Raw genomic sequence first — 18,989 nt, 5'->3', positions numbered from 1 at the left:
ACAGGTCTGCAAAGCAGAATGTAAAAAACCTCTTCAAAAGCCAGCCTACTCTGATCTTTGCAATTGATGTCTGTCTCAGAGGAGGGCCAAGCCACCTGGAAACAGCTGAGATCAAGCACCATGGACAAAAAGGATGGGTCAGAGTTCCCCATAGCAGGCACTTGCAGGGCTGTGGCAGTAGGGAGCCAGGGGGAGCAAGTCAAAATTCAGAGCAACAGCTGCTGGTGCATATGTCCATCACAGAACCCCCAAAATCGCCTGCTTTTATGCCATATAAAAGCAAAGGCAAGTTTCTAAGTTAAAGTGAATTTAAAAATAAATTCAAAAGTCTTTGGAGCAAAACAAAAAGGAGCTCATTAAGAGCTTCCTCTTCTGATATCCAGATGGCTTATATTTCTCCGTAGAGCACTCAGGAATTAAGGAAGGAGATCCCTTTGCACTTTCAACTCCAGCTAGTCATCCCACATTGACCAACACAGGGCAACTCAATAAAAAGAAACATAAAAATGCTTGAATATCTCCCTTGAAAGAGCCAAAACAGAAAGAAATGTGTTTGCTTGAAAATGTCTCTGGAAATACTATCTGTATGGCAATATCCCTATTATCAGCTCCTAACATACTTTCTTTATCCCAATATTCCCCACTCAAGAGTGCAGGAAACCCCAATGTCTCTGTCTGCTCAAAGTAAAAACTCTCCCCACCTACTCTAAAACTGAACATTTTTCAGCTTAACTTGCTCATATAGTCTCTTTTTCCTTACATAGGCTTCAAATGACAAATCATCAGCATAATCCTCAAGAAAATCATTTAACTTTTTAAAGCCCTTCCAACTCTTCTTCCCAACTAAACAGTGTCTGCAAAAAGTACAGGATTTGGTTGCTACCTTCAGACTGCCTCCCATACCCACATGAAAACACAATAGGTTAGCCACATATACTAGAAAATCAGTCCTGGGTTCAAAATGAGAAACGAGTTGGTCTAATGGATAGAACACAAGCTCAGGAGAATGAGGTTCTCCTTCCAGCTCCATCACTTGTCACAGTGTGGGCTAACCATTCTTTCTGCATATGCAGCCTCATCTGCATAGGAAGGGAGATGGACTCAAAGACACTGACAGTCCCTTCTATTCTCAATACCCTACACATTTGTGAATGGTAAAGACAAGAATGGTCTGGGAGGATGACTTTCTTTTTCCTATTCTCAGGATTTTTTTTTTTCAACTGGTTATAAATCCTCACAGGATCAAATTTTAGATTCCCTTGATTTTAAATTTCTCCAGTAAGTTAGAGAGTAAGGCTTTCTCTAGCTATCATTTCAAAATCTGAGCTCCCTTTATTCTGAATACTAGAGCATTCTCTTGTCTTACTGGGGCTAGGCAAAAAAAAAAAAAAAAAAAAGAGAGAGAAGATTAAAGTGGGAGGTACCAGAAAAAGTCAGCTATTCAAGATAAGAGGAAGGTGACCCAAAGCTGAGTGCACAAGACCAAGAAAGCAAATACACAAAACACATGCTGCAACTCTTCATTCCTATGGCCAAGGTGGCTGCCTTTAACTCATCACTACACTTGTTAGACTAGATAGAGCCTCAGAATCATCACATTCCACTTCGAAAAACTGAAGAAAATCCAGGGTGTGGTGGCTCACGCCTGTAATCACAGCACTTTGGGAGGCCGAGGCGGGTGGATCATGAGGTCAAGAGATCGAGACCATCCTGGTCAACATGGTGAAACCCTGTCTACTAAAAATACAAAAATTAGCTGGGTATGGTGGCGCACACCTGTAGTCCCGGCTACTTGGGAGGCTGAGGCAGGAGAATTGCCTGAACCCAGGAGACGGAGGTTGCTGTGAGCCGAGATCATGCCATTGCACTCCAGCCTGGGTAACAAGAGCGAAACTCCGTCTCAAAAAAAAAATAAATAAATAAAATCCAGTCTCCATCCCTAATGAATAGTTCAAAGTTTACAAGCAACACAGTGGTGGGAAAATGTGTCTACTGCATAAAATGGTTTTATTACCTATGAGTGTAACAAAGAGCAAAACCCTCTTAATTAGTAGGGCTTCAGGATCTAATTGTTCAACATGGGTTGATGGAACAGAGAGGGGATTCCAAGTAAACATACTGGATTTCAGATGAAAGAAAACAGACAAGGAATAGGTTCCAAAGAAACAGAACAGCTACTAGACAGTAAGCGTAAACAGATAAAACAGGAAGAAGTTCCAAGTATACAGGCTGGGTTTTTTTTTTTTTTGAGACTGAGTTTCGCTCTGTCACCAAGGCTGGAGTGCAGTGGTGCAATCTTTGCTTACTGCAACCTCCGCCTCCCGGGTTCAAGCAATTCTCATGCCTCAGCCTCCCAAGTGACTACAGGCATGCCCCGGCTAATTTCTGTACTTTTAGTAGAGACGAGGTTTCGCCATGTTGGCCAGGCTGGTCTGGAACTTCTGACTTCAGGTGATCCACCCACCTCAGCCTCCCAATGTGCTGGGATTACAGGTGTGCTCCACCGTGCTTGGCCCAAGGCTGCTTTTTAACAGTAGCTGATATTATAAGACTGTGGTCACTGGTGAAGTATATGTACAAGAACAGCCAATACATTTTTGTTTTTTTGAAACAAAGTGTTGCTCTGTCGCCCAGACTGGAGTACAGTGGCATAATCTTAGCTCACTGCAAACTCTGCCTCCCAGGTTCAAGTGATTCTCCTGCCTCAGCTTCCCAAGTAGCTGGAATTACAGACGTACGCCACCACGCCTAGCTAATTTTTGTGTTTTTAGTAGAGACAGGGTTTCACAATGTTGGCCAAGCTGGTCTTGAATTCCTGACCTCGTGATCCACCCACCTCGGCCTCCCAAAGTGCTGGGATTACAGGCATGAGCCACCGTGCCTGGCCAAGACATTTTTGAGTGGAGGCTTTTCCTTTCTCCTGGACAACTTTCCTTTGCCCTCCAGATCCACTGTCCACACTTTCTGCCTAAACTGTGCCCCGGGGCCTGGCTTGTAGGGATCGCATCTCCAGGTCCCCTGTCTTCTTGCTTCTGTGTTCAGCCAATGTGAAGTCATGCTGGCAGGAAACAGGAGAAAGGAAGGAGAATGAGGTCTGGATATTTATTCTTTCCACTTCTTCCACCAAAGGCACCACTGCTGTCAAGGCTACCCTCTCCACATTAGTTTTTTCTCTAGGTTCTGGCAAAAGTGACCTCTTCTTGCCTATGTAAACCTTGGGATATTAGTTAATAATTCAGAGTAGTGATCTAGCTGTTGTGGTTTCCTTGAACTTTGTAACATCTTACTATTAAATGGTATCTTGATTAAACTTTCTTCAAATTACTCAGATGAAGTATGTCATTTCTTTGCTAATACACTCTACAAAGCTTGAAAACTTTAGAGTAATCAAAAGAGTATGATGCCAGTTTAGTCACAAATAGGTCAAGGGACAAGAACAGCCTCCAGAAGACAACCTTGAATTAGAATATACAGTATGTGATAAAGGGGTATTTAAAACCATTGGAAAAGATATGAATTGTTAGTGAATGTTATTTGGACAACCAGCTATCAAATTGAAAAAATAAATGAAGGTAAAGTCCCCACCTCATACCAAGAATACAAATTTGAATTTTAAGCCATATAAAATCCAGGGGAAGAAAGCTATTGATCCATTAGGCCAGTTTTTATTCAATGATTACATCACGTTAGGCACTAATCTGGGAGCCAGAATCTGGTAATGAACAAGACAAGCCTTTTGGCATTTCCATTCTAATAGGCAGACAGCTGACAACCATGCAAGAAAAGCATCAGACACTGTGAATGCCAGGTGGAGAATGAATGGTGATGTGATCAGATGGTGGCAAATTTTAGACTGGAGAGTCACAGAAAACTTCTCAGGAGGGTAATATGCTAAGATCAGAATGATAAGAAAAAGTTCAAGAGCAGCCTGGCCAACATAGTGAAACCCCGTCTGTACCAAAAATACAAAAAATAGCCAGGCATGGTGGCAGGCGCCTACAGTCCCAGCTTCTCAGGAGACTGAGGTAGGAGAATCGCTTGAACCTGGTAGGTGGAGGTTGCAGTGAGCCAACATGGCTCCATTGTACAATGGTGCCAGCATGGGTGACAGAGTGAGACTGTCAAAAGAAAGAAAAAAAGAGAGAGAAAAAGAACGAGCGAGTTGGCCATTTGAAGATGGGGAAGCATGAGAGTCAGGGATGAAACAGCTCCCCAGCAAGAATGAAACTCAATGCACTCAAGGAATAGGAAGGAGGTCAGCAAGCATGTGCCATGGAAGAAGTTGGCTAAACATGACCAAGAAGGGCTCTGTGGCCAGAATAGAGAGGGTTGGTTTTACTCTGAGTATAATGGGAAGCTACGGGAAGGTTTCCAGCAAGAAACAACATGATCTGGTTTATATTTTATTATTTTAGTTTATCTTTTTTTTTTTTTTGAAAAGGAATCTCATTCTGTCGCCCTGGCTGGAGTACAATGGTGCAAGCTCTGCTCACTGCAATCTCTGCCTCCCAGGTTCAAGCTCCAGGGCAGCTTATTGCCTCAGCCTCCCGAGTAGCTGGGATTGCAGGCACCTGTCACCATGCTAATAACCTTTTAAAAAGCCATAATACAACTTTGGGAGGTCAAGGCAGGTGAATCAACTGAGGTCATTAGTTCAAGACCAGCCTGGCAAACCTGGTGAAACCCTGTCTCTACTAAAAATACAAAAATTAGCTGGGTGTGGTGGCAGGCGGCTGTAGTCTAAGCTACTCAGGAGGCTGAGGCGGGAGAATTGCTTGAACCCAGGAGGCGGAGGTTGCAGTGAACCATGATAATGCCACTGCACTCCAGCCTGAGCAACAGAGTGAGACTCTGTCCCAAAAATAAATAAAATAAAATAAAATAATTTTAAAAATAAAAAGCTATAATATAGACACCCAATTTCATTAGTCATTAGGGAACTGCAAATGCAAATTAAAATCAAAACCGTAATGAGATGCCACTTCACACCTACCAGAGGGCCATTTAAAAAAACACAATGGAAAATAACAAGTGTTTATTGTGGAGAAATTGGAATCCTAGTAGTACTGCATACTGCTAGTAGAATATACAATGGTGTAGCCTCTGTGCAAAATAGTTAGACAATTCCTCAAAAAGTTAAAGTTACTATATCACCCAGCAATTCTATTCCTAGGTTGATACTTAGAAGAAATAAAAACAGATATTCAAACAAAAAACTGTATGTGAATGTTCATAGCAGCATTATTCACAATAGCATAAGGTGGAAACAACCTAAATGTCTATCAATGAACTGATATATAAAATGTTGTATATCTATACAATGAAATATTAGGCCATTAAAGTAATAAAATTCTGATACATGCTACAACATGGATGAACCTTGAAAAGATAAGTGACAGATGCTCGACACAAAAAGTCATATATTATGTGATTCTATTTATATGAGATGTCCAGAACAGGTAAATCCACAGACACAGAAGCAGATTGGTGGTTATTTGGAACTGGTGAAAGGTAGAAAGGGGAAAGGCTGCTTAATGGGCATCAGGTTTCCTTTTAGGATAATGAAAATGTATTGAAATTAAATAGAGGAAAAAAAGTTGGACCTTGAACAACACGAGTTTGAACTGCATGGGTCCAATGATAAGCAGATTGTTTTCTGCCCCTGCCACCTAAGACAGCAGGACCAATTCCTCCTCTTCTTCTTCCTCAGCCTATTCAGCAAAAAAGACAAGGATCAAGACCCACTTAATTAATAGTAAATATATGCTCTCTTCCTTATAATTTCTTAAAGATTTTTTTTTTAATTTCAATTTTTAAATTGAGACAGGGTCTCACTCTGTTGCTGAGGCTGAGTGCAGTGGTGCTATCATGGTTCACTGCAGCCTCGACCTCCTGGGCTCAAGCGATCCTCCTACCTCCACAGTAGCTGGGACTACAGACATGCACCACCATGCCTGGTTAATTTATTTTTGTGGCAACAGAGTCTTACTACGTTGGCCAGGCTGGTCTCAAACTCCTGGACACAAGCAATCTTCCTGCCTTAGCTTCCCAAAGTTTGGGATTATAGATGTAAGCCACTGTACACAGCCTTCCTTACGATTTTCTTAACATTTCTTTTCTCTAGCTTACCTTAAGAATATGGCACATAACATATATAACATAGAAAATATGTGTTAATCGACTGTTTATGTTATTGATAGGATTTCTGGTCAATAGCAGGCTATTAGTAGTTAAGTTCTGGGGAAATCAAAAGTTATACATGAATTTCCAACTGACATTGTGGGATCAGTGCTTATAACTGCTATATGTTGTTCAAGGGTTAACTGTAGTTACAATGAATGTATGTTTATTTTATTTTTATTTTTTGAGATGGAGTTTCCCTATGTTGCCCAGTCTGGAGTGCAGTGGCGTGATCTCTGCTCCCTGCAACCTCTACTTCCCAGGTTCAAGCGATTCTCATGCCTCAGCCTCCCAAGTAGTTGGGATTATAGGCACCCATCACCATGCTCAGCTAATTTTGTATTTTTAGTAGAGACAAAGTTTCACTGTGTTGGCCAGGCTGGTCTTGAACTCCTGACATCAAGTGATCCACCCGCCTCGGCCTCTCAAAGTGTGGGGATTTTAGGTGTGAGCCACCGCTACGAATTTTGTCTCAATTTAAAAAACCCTATATAGAATTTTTGGTTTTCTGCACAGCACTGTACTCAATATCCTGAAAACCTTTCCTATAACAAAATACCTAAAAATGTTAGATATTAAAATATTTTAACATTTGTGCCTACACTTTCAAGAAAGCATGAGAAATCCTCCAAGGCTGAAAACCAAAGTAGGATCTAAAGACTCAAGCAGCAATAAAGGAACTAGGGTTCACAAGGCACCCATCTGCCAATCTCCAGTAGGGTTCACAGCAGACACAAAGGACAAAGCCCAAGGTACGAACATGATGGGGAGCTGCAGCAAAAACCCCTCCGACACTCGGGTGGAACCCCTGCATGACTACTCCCTACAAAACTCAGAGAATCAGAAAAAACCTCAGCCACACAAAGCCAAATTGTGTGTCAGCGTCAGTTCTTGCTGGACAGAGTGAACATACGTATTTTTCCTGAGGCTTCTAACAGCCTTACTACATCCTTATCTCTGGGGATGAGGCTGCCTGCCTTCAAAGTTTAAAAAATTCCAATGAGTGCTGATTATTTTTCTTCTGCAGAGGTTCCTAGATTCTGTTGGAAACCAGCAGTTATTTGGAGGAGAGTCCTTTTTTCTGGCCTCAACAGCTATCCTGGAAGTTCCCTGCTCCTGAGTTAGCGGCTCAGACAGCAGAGGACAGAGGACAGTTGTTTTCATCACCATGTGAATGCCCAAGGCCCATTCAATCTTGCTCTGATTTTGAGGTTAGTATGGGCTGCTTCTGGAAAATGTCCTTTGGAAGAGTCTCTTTCACGTGGGTGGGGCTGTGAGCTCTGAGCTGGTCTGATCCCACCTGCTTTATCAGGCACTGAATAGTCTCACTATTCTGGTGGCCTGAAAGTCAGTTCAGTCTTCTCTGTAAACCTTGGGGTTTATTTTTATTTTCATATTTCTTCTGTCATTTCAATGGGATTTGGTGAAGAAAGAGGAAGTAAATTCATTTTGGCAAGCTAAAAAAATGTGATTATTGGTTGGTTTTGGGGGAAAAATGCCTGTTTTACAATTCACATAGTTGATTTCAGATACTTTCATTCCTTCTTTACAGTTGTACTCTTTCCATCAGAGTATGCCCATGGGCCCTCACTGACACCCAACCTAGCTGCTCCCTCTGCTGATGACTCTCTAGGTTTATGCTGAAGCCTCCAAAAACTCCTGCAGTTATATGGGGGCAGCCAACCAGGGAGCCAGCATTACCTAGGGGTTCTAACTGTACTGACCTGACTCCTTCAGATGGGTGTGAGCATCCTTTGAAAAAGTACACTCTAAAGAATTATTTGTTTATGACATAGGGTTAGAGGGGGAAAGAAAGAATAAAAAACAAAAAACACCAAAAAATGAATTTTTTGTTTTCCACAGTCTATCTTTGTTGATTTCATTCTTAAATTCTTAAATCAGATATACTCTTTATCTTTTTTCTCCAAAGAAGATTTCATGGAATTATTTCAGATCAACTATAGTGGAGTTATTTAGATATTTTAAAAATTTTAATTATTTGTCAAAAGAAATTAAGAATACTACTCCCCACACCAGATCTTTATATGTTACAAACAAAAACCATAGAAAGAAAAATAACATTACACATTCAACAGTCTCTATAAACAAGTTGATCCCCTGCCAGAACCTATTCAATTTGAGTTGGCCATGAGTAGTATGCTAATGTTGATTTATAACCTAAGACTCTTTACTATTCAAGGGAAACACAGCCCTGAGCTCTGGCATTAAAACAGCAACCAACAAATTAGCATTATCCTTAGAAAATTCAACCAACATCTGCACCCAAACACTCTGAGACAAAAAAGCATTTCAGTGTACTTCAGATTGGAATCAAATATAAAACTGGATTCACATATTTAAATGAAATCTTTCAGTGTATGTGAAGGATTGTTTGTTACAGATGGATGAGAATATGAGAGAAAAAGTCATAAATCATTTCAGTTTAGAGCTCTGAAAGACCTGGGAAGACCAGGAAGAAGTAGAAATATTGCTGTGGCCATTTAAAAAATATTATCTGCCACATATCCATTTACCTTGATATTTAAGTTTTCAATTTTAGTTTAACACATGTGTTAACATCATGAGTTTAAAAGTTTATATCCTGGACCAAGTGGACCTAATAGACATCTACAGAACTCTCCACCCCAAATCCACAGAATATGCATTCTTCTCAGCACTCATCGCACTTACTCTAAAATTGACCATGTAATTGGAAGTAAATCACTCCTAAGCAATGCACAAGAATGGAAATCATAACATCCAGTCTCTCAAACCACAGTGCAATCAAATTAGAACTCAAGATTAAGAAACTCACTCAAAACCGCACAACTACATGGAAACTGAACAACCTGCTCTTGAATGGGTACTGGACAAAGAATGAAATGAAGGCAGAAATAAAGATGTTCTTCGAAACCAATAAGAACAAAGGCACAACGTACCAGAATCTCTGGGACACATTTAAAGCAGTGTTCAGAGGGAAATTTATAGCACTAAATGCCCACATGAGAAGCAAGGAAAGATCTAAAATCAACACCCAAATGTCACAATTAAAAGAACTAGAGGAGCAAGATCAAACAAATTCAAAAGGTAGCAGAAAACAAGAAATAACTAAGATCAAAGCAGAACTGAAGGAGACAGAGACACAAAAAACCCTTCAAAAAATCAATGAATCCAGGAGCCGGTTTTTTGAAAAGATCAACAAAATAGATAGGCTGCTAGCCAGACTAATAAAAAGGAAAAGAGAGAAGAATCAAATAGATGCAATGAAAAATGATAAAGCGGTATCACCACCGATTCCACAGAAATACAAACTACCATCAGAGATTACTACAAACACCGCTATGCATGCAAACCAGTAAATCTGGAAGAAACAGATAAATTCCTGGACACTTACACCCTCCCAAGACTAAACCAGGAAGAAGCTGAATCTCTGAATAGAACAATAAAGTCTGAAGTTGAGGCAGCAATTAATAGCCTAACAACCAAAAAAAGTCCAGGACCAGATGGGTTCACAGCCAAATTCTACCAGACATACAAAGAGAAGCTGATACCATTCCTTCTGAAACTATTCCAAACAATACATAAAGAGGGAATCCTCTCTAACTCGTTTTATGAGACCAACATCATCCTAATACCAAAACCTGACAGAGACACAACTAAAAAAGAAAATTTCAGGCCAATATCCATAAAGAACATTGATGAGAAAATGTTTAATAAAATACTGGCAAACTGAATCCAACAGCACATCGAAAAGCTTATTTATCAAAATCAAGTCAGCTTCATCCCAGGGATGCAAGGCTGGTTCAACATACGCAAATCTATAAACGTAATCCATTGCATAAACAGAACCAAAGACAAAAACCACATGATTATCTTAATAGATGCAGAGAAAGCCTTCAACAAAATCCAACAGCCCTTTATGCTAAAAACTCTCAATAAACTAGGTATCGATGGAACGTATCTCAAAATAATAAAGCTATTTACGACAAACCCACCAGGCAATATCATACTGAAAGAGCAAAAACTGGAAGCATTCCCTCTGAAAACTTGCACTAGAAAAGACTGCCCTCTCTTACCATTCCTATTCAGCATAGTATTGGAAGTTCTAGCCAGAGCAATCAGGCAAGAAAAAGAAATAAAGGGGCTGGGCATAGTGGCTCAAGCCTGTAATCCCAGCACTTTGGGAGGCCGAGGCAGGAGGATCACCTGAGGTCGGGAGTTCGAGACCAGCCTGACCAACATGGAGAAACCCTGTCTCTAGTAAAAATCCAAAAATTAGCCCATGTGGTGGCACACGCCTGTAATCCCAGCTACTTGGGAGGCTGAGGCAGGAGGATTGCTTGAACCCAGGAGGCGGAGGTTGTGGTGAGCCCAGATCACATCATCACACTCTAGTCTGGGCAACAAGAGCAAAACTCAGCCAGGCGCGGTGGCTCACGCCTGTAATCCCAGCACTTTGGGAGGCTGAGGCGGGTGGATCACAAGGTCAAGAGATCGAGACCATCCTGGTCAACATGGTGAAACCCCGTCTCTATTAAAAATACAAAAAATTAGCTGGGCATGGTGGCACGTGCCTGTAATTCCAACTACTCAGGAGGCTGAGGCAGGAGAGTTGCCTGAACCCAGGAGGCGGAAGTTGTGGTGAGCCGAGATCGCGCCATTGCACTCCAGCCTGGGTAACAAGAGTGAAACTCCGTCTCAAGAAAGAAGAAAAAAAAAAAAGAGCAAAACTCCATCTCAAAAAAATAAATAAATAAAAGGTATTCAATTAGGAAAACAGGAAGTCAAATTGTCTCTATTTGCAGACGACATGACTGTATATTTAGAAGACCCCATCATCTCAGCCCAAAATCTCCTTAAGATGATAAGCAACTTCAGCAAAGTCTCAGGATACAAAATCAACGTGCAAAAATCACAAGCATTCCTATACACCAATAACAGACAGAGAGCCAAATTATGAGCAAACTCCCATTCACAATTGGTACAAACTGAATAAAATACCTAGGAATACAACTAACAAAGGATGTAAAGGACCTCTTCAAGGAGAACTACAAACCACTGCTCAAGGAAATAAAAGAGGACACAAACAGATGGAAAAACATTCCATGCTCATGGTTAAGAAGAATCAACATCGTGAAAATGGCCATACTGCCCAAAGTAATTTATAGATTCAATACTATCCCCATCAAGCTACCAGTGGCCTTCTTCACAGAACTGGAAAAAATTAAACTTCATATGGAACCAAAAAAGAGCCCACATAGCCAAGACAATCCTAAGCAAAAAGAACAAGGCTGGAGGCATCATGCTACCTGACTTCAAACTATGCTACAAGGCTACAGTAATCAAAACAGCATGGTACTGGTACTAAAACAGAGATATAGACCAATGGAACAAAAAAGAGGCCTTGGAAGTAATGCCACACATCTACGACCATCTAATCTTTGACAAACCTGACAAAAACAAGCAATGGGGAAAGGATTCCCTGTTTAATAAATGGTGTTGGGAAAACTGGCTAGCCATGTGCAGAAAGCTGAAACTGGACCCTTTCACCTTACACAAAAATGAACTCCAGATGGATTATAGATTTAAACATAAGAACTAACACCATAAAAACCCTAGAAGAAAACCTAGGCAATACCATTCAGGACATAGGCATAGGCAAGGACTTCATGACTAAAACACCAAAAGCAATGGCAACAAAAGCCAAAATAGACAAATGGGATCTAATTAAACTTAAGAGCTTCTGTACAGCAAAAGAAGCAATCATTAGAGTGAACTGGCAACCAACAGAATGGGAAAAAATTTTTGCAAGATACCCATCTGACAAAGCACTAATATCCAGAATCTACAAAGAACTAAAACAAATTTACAAGAAAAAAACAACTCCATCAAAAAGTGGGCAAAGGATATGAACAGACACTTTTCAAAAGAAGACATTTTTGCAGTCAACAAACATATGAAAAAATGCTCATCATCACTGGTCATTAGAGAAATACAAATCAAAACCACATTGAGATATCACCTCAAGCCAGTTAGAATGGTGAACATTAAAAAATCTGGAGCAACAGATGCTAGAGAGGATGTGGAGAAACAGGAATGCTTCTACACTGTTGGTGGGAGTGTAAAGTAGTTCAACCATTGTGGAAGACAGTGTGGCGATTCCTGAAGGATCTAGAAATAGAAATATCATTTGATCCAGCAATCCCATTACTGGGTATATACCCAAAGGATTATTAATCATTCTGTTATAAAGATACATAGACATGTATGTTCACTGTAGCACTGTTTACAATAGCAAAGACTTGGAACCAACCCAAATGCTCATCAGTGATATACTGGATAAAGAAAATGTGGCACATACACACCATGGAATACTATGCAGCCATAAAAAAGGATGAGTTTATGTCCCTGCAGGGACCATCATTCTCAGCAAACTGAACACAAGAACAGAAAACCAAACACCGCATGTTCTCACTCATAAGTGGGTGTTGAACAATGAGAACACATGGACACAGGGAAGGGAGTATCACACACTGGGGCATATGGGGGGGTGGGGGATTAGGTGAGGGATAGCAGGGGTGGGGAATTGGGGAGGGATAACATTAGGAGAAATACCTAATGTAGGTGATGGGGGGATGGATGTAGCAAACCACCATGGGATATGTATACCTATGTAACAATCTTGCACAATCTGCACATGTACCTCAGAACTTAAAGTATAATAATAAAAAAAAAGTTTATATCTGGAAAAGCCTCCATTGTGCACTACTACATTTAAAATCTATTTAATGATGAATTTTCCTTTTTATATCCCATATTCTTGCTTACTGTCATTTAAACTCTTCATTTTATACATAAACTAAGTCCAGTGATAGTAAATGAGTTGCCTAAGGGCAAAAACCCCAAGGATCCTTAGCAAAATGTTACAATTCTAAGATATTCTAAAAATAATATACTTAAAGCCACTGATCCAAAATATTGATTTATTTTTCAAGGAATACGACTCTGATGTTCTGCAGAATATTAGCAGATATTTGGAAAATTGGGATTCTTTGGTTAAATAAGTTTATAAATGTTGGGTTAAACAAAGACTCTTAAAGCCTTTAATATATCTGTGAACTTTATGAACCTCCAAGAGGAGAAATACAGTAGACAATTGGTTTTGCAAACTTATTTGACCACAGATACCACTTTCCACCCATAGAACATAGCATACAACTGATGAGAAATACTCTCTTAAGTTGTTTTCTAGATTCTTGTCTTGCTTCCTGAGAATTTATCATCACAATGCCACCAGAAGGATTTTTCTAAAATCTGACCTCGTTATGTAGCCCCTCAGCTTATATCCTTTCAACAGCTCCCTTCTGCCAGCATGCTCAAGCCCACTCTTTGGCGTGGCATAATCATCCTCCATTACGTGTACAGATCAGCTCTTACCTTAGCTGGAACTTTATACTCCCACGTTGTGGTTTAAATCCTCTTTTCATCCCTATATACCTGAGAGATACCACAAACTCACATTCATTAATAGTGGGGTGGGACATGGCAATGAGTTCCTTAAGAGGAATCTGAGTCCCCAGTGGTCTCTGGGTATAGGAGAAATGACCTCTATTTTTTTTTGTTTTTATTATTATTATTTTATTTATTTATTTTTGAGATGGAATCTTGCTCTGTTGCCCAGGCTGGAGTGCAATGGCATGATCTTGGCTCACCGCAACCTCCACCTCCTGGGTTCAAGTGATTCTCCTGCCTCAGCCTCCCAAGTAGCTGGGATTACAGGCGTGTGCCACCATGCCTGGCTAATTTTTGTATTTTTAGTAGAAGTGGGGTTTCACCATGTTGGCCAGGCTGGTCTCAAACTCTTGACCTCAGGTGATCCACTTGCCTTAGTCTCCTAAAGTGCTGGGATTACAGGTATGAGCCACTAGGCCCAGCCTGTTTTTATTATTTTTTAAACAACCCCTTAAAAAACACTTCTGAACCTGGAGACAGCACAAAAGAGAGCAAGGCCCAGATTTGGCCCATAGGCCACAGTTTGGTAACTTAAATTAGAGGAAATTGCAATTCAGGACATTCAAGGCTGCCCATAATGAGTACTGCCTAAAACATGGAAGGAATATGAAGGGTGCTCCATGCCTAAAAGCCAGAAGCCAAGAACATGCTGGCAAAAGAGGCTCTAACAGATAGATCGATTGAGGTACGTAAGTAAAATAACCAGGCAAAACAACCCCTGCTCATGCCCCTTTCCTCATCTGAGACCAGATAGCTGAGAGAGGAGTAATGTTTCCATATGGAAACAATGATTGGAACAGAGAGATAGGGCATTATTTCTAGGTGCTGGTAGCATTCAGAAGACTAGCCATAAATGTATCCCAAACAGCATCATCCCATGTTGATATACCATACTCTGAAAACATTATCAAGCACAGCTGTAGCAATTACATCCTCCCTTCAGCATGAGTAAGCTGAGTCAGCAGAGAATGCAAACCAGCTGACAGACAGTCTCATAAAAATGAGCTCACTGTCAGCAATTCCGATGAACACTGGAGAAATGCAAATTAAAAAGATGAACAAAAAAAATTACAAAGGAGAGGCCACAGAACAAACAAAAAAGCAGTGTTAAATATAGTTATTATCCTTGGAAAGATATAAAAGAAAAGTAGAACCATGTAATGAAAGAACCAGTCCCAGCTACTCGGGAGGCTGAGGCAGGAGAATTGCTTAAAACTGGAAAATGAAAGTTGTAGTGAGCCGGGATCGTGCCACTGCACTCCAGCCTGGTGACAGAGCAAGACTCTGTCTCAAAAAAAAAAAAAAAAAAAAAAAAAAAACACAACATATTGTAAAAATATTTTAAAATTATATACATATTTGTATACAGCAAATTTTTTAAAGTATATATTTTTAAATAAAAAGAAATTGTTGAAACATTAGAAGGAGTGAATAAGCAACCTGATGTACAAGATTTAGAGATATACATTAAACAGAGAAATTATTTCAGAACTTAGAATGAAGAGATGAAAAGTACAAAAGAAATGTTAAGAGAGAGATGAGTCCAACTGGAAGTTTCATCATCCTTAAAAAGTTCCATAAGAAGAGAATAGAAAGAATGGTGGAAAGGATTTGAACAGAGACATAGGGTATTATTTTTAGGGCTCGGCACATTCAGGATTATTAAATATATTCAGAATAATAAAATACTTCTATCAGCATTAGTGGGTATAAGAGAGCAATGAAGCAGTATCTTCAAAGGCCTGAAGAAAAAGAATTTTGTGCCTAGAATTTTGTATCTAGCTAAACTAACTTGCATTTAACATGACAATCAAAGGACATTTTTGGATATGAAAGCACTCAAAGTTTGCACTGAAGTTTACCAACATGGATTTACTTCAGAAAGGAAAAAACAAGCTATTCGCCAGAGCAGTGATATTTAAGCAACATTGTTGGGAAAAATTTTGTAATTTTTTTGTTTCCCAAATAAGAAATGAGCAAGAAAAATGTTATTTACTAACAATCTAAGAAGTTAAAGGAAAAATAACACCAACATGAGAAGAGGGGAGTGGGAATGTGAGAAAAGTAAAAATATCTTAAGCTTTAAGACTTGGCAAAAAGGGACTTAGAAACTAGAAACTGATTTTCTAACTGTTTCTAAAATTAATAAGTTTTAAAATTTTAAATAATTAGAAGAACAAACCAGTAGAGAGAAAAATAAAGTATATGTATACACAGACATTAGCAGAAGGCATAGGAGGGCTGTAGAACTACTCATGCAGGTCCAAATGCCCTGTCTACTTGTTCCTCTATGGCTGAGTATTGCCTCAATCTAAACCTTTCCTAAAATCTTACATCTCTCTTTCTCCCCACCCATAATCCCAAACAAATTTATATTACAGCATCTATAATACTTCATTATGTTTATTGTTTACAAACCAATCTTGCTCATTAGGTATAAATTCTTAAGGACTAGAACAGCCTCCTTCTCATTTCTATATCCCTTCCTATATCACAGTTACCCAATGTTTGTTGAATGGATGAAAATAGAGGCAACTTTTACATACTTAAAACAACTAGAGACTGGAATGTACATGACCAAGGTTATAATTTATAATAAATTATTTGTTACAAGAGGTTAAGGACCATGTCTAAGTTACTATTGCATCTCTGATAAGGTCATTCTTGGATCTTTTTGTTAAGTTTAGAAATCAGTTGAAATCAGGATATAGGAGGATGTACTAGACAATATTAAGGTGCTTCCATCTCCAAAGCTCAAAGTTTAGAGAATAACTTTAAGAGACACTTTGACTGATTGTCCCTGAAATCGTACAACACCTGCAGAAGCTCTATGTCTTCATGGTTTTCAGACCCAGGAGTATTCTCCATCAATATGGCGGACATCACTCGCACATTCATTTTCACCATATCCAATTCACTGTGCAATTTTCCAATCTGTAGAGAGCAACACAGTCACCAGTCAGTGGGACACACAAAGAAGTGGGACACACAAAAAATAACTACCTGTTTCCTGCCCCGATGGGACATTTGCTGGAAGAAAAAATGCTTTTGTAAACTTTAATATTTTCAAACTTAAATTTAATTTCATATAAATATACATACAGTTATTTTACAAATGTATATGTCGGCACTTTTTAAAAGGACTTGAGATCTCTTGTAATGAACCCCAAAATATGCTTTAGGAATTTTTAAAATGAAGGAAAATAAAAATATTAAAACTCAATATGGAGAAGGGAGAAGTACTAGGTACCTAGCAGAATAAGGTACCAGAAACCTGGACAAAACTTTGGCAAAAGTTATCCTGCATTTCTTGGCAACCAACAGGATAAAAGAAAAACAAATTAAATTTATCTATTTCACATGGTAATAAAGAAGAAAAAATAAAGAAACACTCTTTTATCCTGTATTAAATTCTAAGAGGAATTATGTGAATTTTTATATAAGAAAAAGAGAATAATAATACAAAGTCTTCAATTATAGTTCCTTTACAGCAGGACAGAAATGAGCTTCATATAATAATTGTTTATCTGTACCTTGGATAAACTGATATACACAAAGAAGTAAATGGAATTCAGTTGGCATAATAAATACAAGTAATAAGACTACCATTTACTAAACTCTCTGAAATATGTGACAGTCCTACTAGAAGTAACAGGAATTGGCTGACGGACACTAGATCCAGTCCACAATCAAGGCTCCACAAAGCTATGAAAGTCACTAGGCAAACACAGCTCTTACAAAGTTGGGCTTTGGAAGGAGACAGAATCCATGGTATTAATTCTTTCTGGAACTTAACTGTGATAAGTCACATAGTATTACTAAGCCGCAGTCTCTTCCTCTGTAAAATGAGTGTACCTACATCTCAATGCTGTTAATCAGAAAAGACAAACTATATATAAGGTGCTTACGAATCAGGAAAAGACATCAATATATACAGTGATGGCTGTTGTTACCTGTTCTGGGACCAATGTAATAGTCGAGTTCTTCGGAGCAATTACAGAAGAAAGAGCTGGTGCAGTAGGGACAGATGTTGGTGGATTTGATGAAAGTTGAGCAGTCTATGAGTATGAAATATGGTAATATTATTATGTGAATTAACATAGCCACCCAATGCGAAGTTTTTTCCATTGAGCTAACTTAAGCATTCTTAAACAAAGTCCTATGTACGGGTTATCTTCCCAGAGTAAATAATCAACTACACAACCCGTCAGCATTTTGTGAAGCACACTAAGCAAATGAGATGCCCATAATAAAGAAGGTATTCAGCAAAAGGTGGCTGCTATTAGGATTATCATTTACAATTTAATAAAATGCCCTTGGTTTTTAACAAGGGTCTAAGTGATAAACTGCCATGTGAGATTACTGATGCTTTCTCTTTGGGTTCTTAAAAACAAATGGTAGCTTAATTCATGTTAAGTCTTTTTAAGCCACAGCTGATAAGGCATCTCCTTCTCCATCGATGACCCTCTCTGGGTCAATGCCTCATCTCCAACCTTAGGTGGAGAGGTAACTCAAGGTTCTAGGCCAGTGCTTCTCAATATTAATGTGCAAAGAAAACACCTGGAAATCTTCTAAAAGGGAGGTTCTGATTATCTAGGGTGGAGCATGTCAAACAAGCTTTCGGATTATACCCCAAATCACACTTTAACAAAATCCCAAGTTTCCGTTATTCTATGAGATATTGCAATATTCTAGTAAGTTCACCTTTTTGCTTAAGCTGGGTAGAGTTAGGGTTGTCTCCTGCAATGAGAAAAGACCCAAATGATATGCTATTATACTCTCCATGGGCCAAAGAAAGGTCTCCTACCTCCTGTCTTGCTGTTTCAGCCTCTGCTTCTGAGGGAGGAAACTGAACACCTTTTTTAAGCAGGTCGAGGTATACTTCTTTCACTTCACTTACATCCACACCTCCTGGGAAACCCTGTGACCAAGTCTGAATTAAGAGATGAAAAGTTCCAGAGTTAAAACAGCAACAAAATCAAAACACAATTTTTAAGCTCCTGATAGAAAATGAGAGATCAATAATTATGTACCTCACTCAGAAACAGAAAGCTATTTTTGAATGCCATGGGCAAAATGCTCATTTTCAAAGGAAAATTTTCATAGGAAAATATAAAATATTTTAAATCAGACTTCCACGCCTCAAAATCTTGAAGAAACCCTAGGATATATACTATCAATTGTTTTTTGCTGCTATGAATCCAAAGATTCCAAAACAACATCAGTAGCTCTTTTCCAAGTAACCTTGAACTTGTTGGTTATCTGGAACAGTTTCACTATCTGCAAAATGAACATAC

General features: G+C 39.2%; 1 protein-coding gene across 3 annotated transcripts in view; it reads right to left on the bottom strand.

Annotated features, from left to right (window-relative positions):
- TOM1L1 (target of myb1 like 1 membrane trafficking protein) overlaps positions 1-18,989 on the bottom strand; it is a 58,414-nt gene that overhangs the window by 27,685 nt on the left and 11,740 nt on the right. For all 3 annotated transcript variants that reach the window (XM_012463588.2, XM_021666790.2, XM_012463592.2), the window contains exons 5-7: positions 18,500-18,625; positions 17,646-17,750; positions 16,510-16,626 (exon numbers count right to left, since the gene is read on the bottom strand). In XM_012463588.2, coding sequence (XP_012319011.1) covers positions 16,510-16,626; positions 17,646-17,750; positions 18,500-18,625 — 348 coding nt within the window. The remainder of the gene's footprint in view (positions 1-16,509; positions 16,627-17,645; positions 17,751-18,499; positions 18,626-18,989) is intronic.

The sequence above is a fragment of the Aotus nancymaae genome, unplaced genomic scaffold, assembly GCF_030222135.1.
Source record: "Aotus nancymaae isolate 86718 unplaced genomic scaffold, 86718_ANA_hifiasm-v0.15.2.pri h1tg000072l, whole genome shotgun sequence".
NCBI classification, from domain to species: Eukaryota; Metazoa; Chordata; class Mammalia; order Primates; family Aotidae; genus Aotus; species Aotus nancymaae.
The sequence above is the reverse complement of the archived record's forward strand: the minus strand, read 5'-3'. Positions and strand labels throughout refer to the sequence as shown.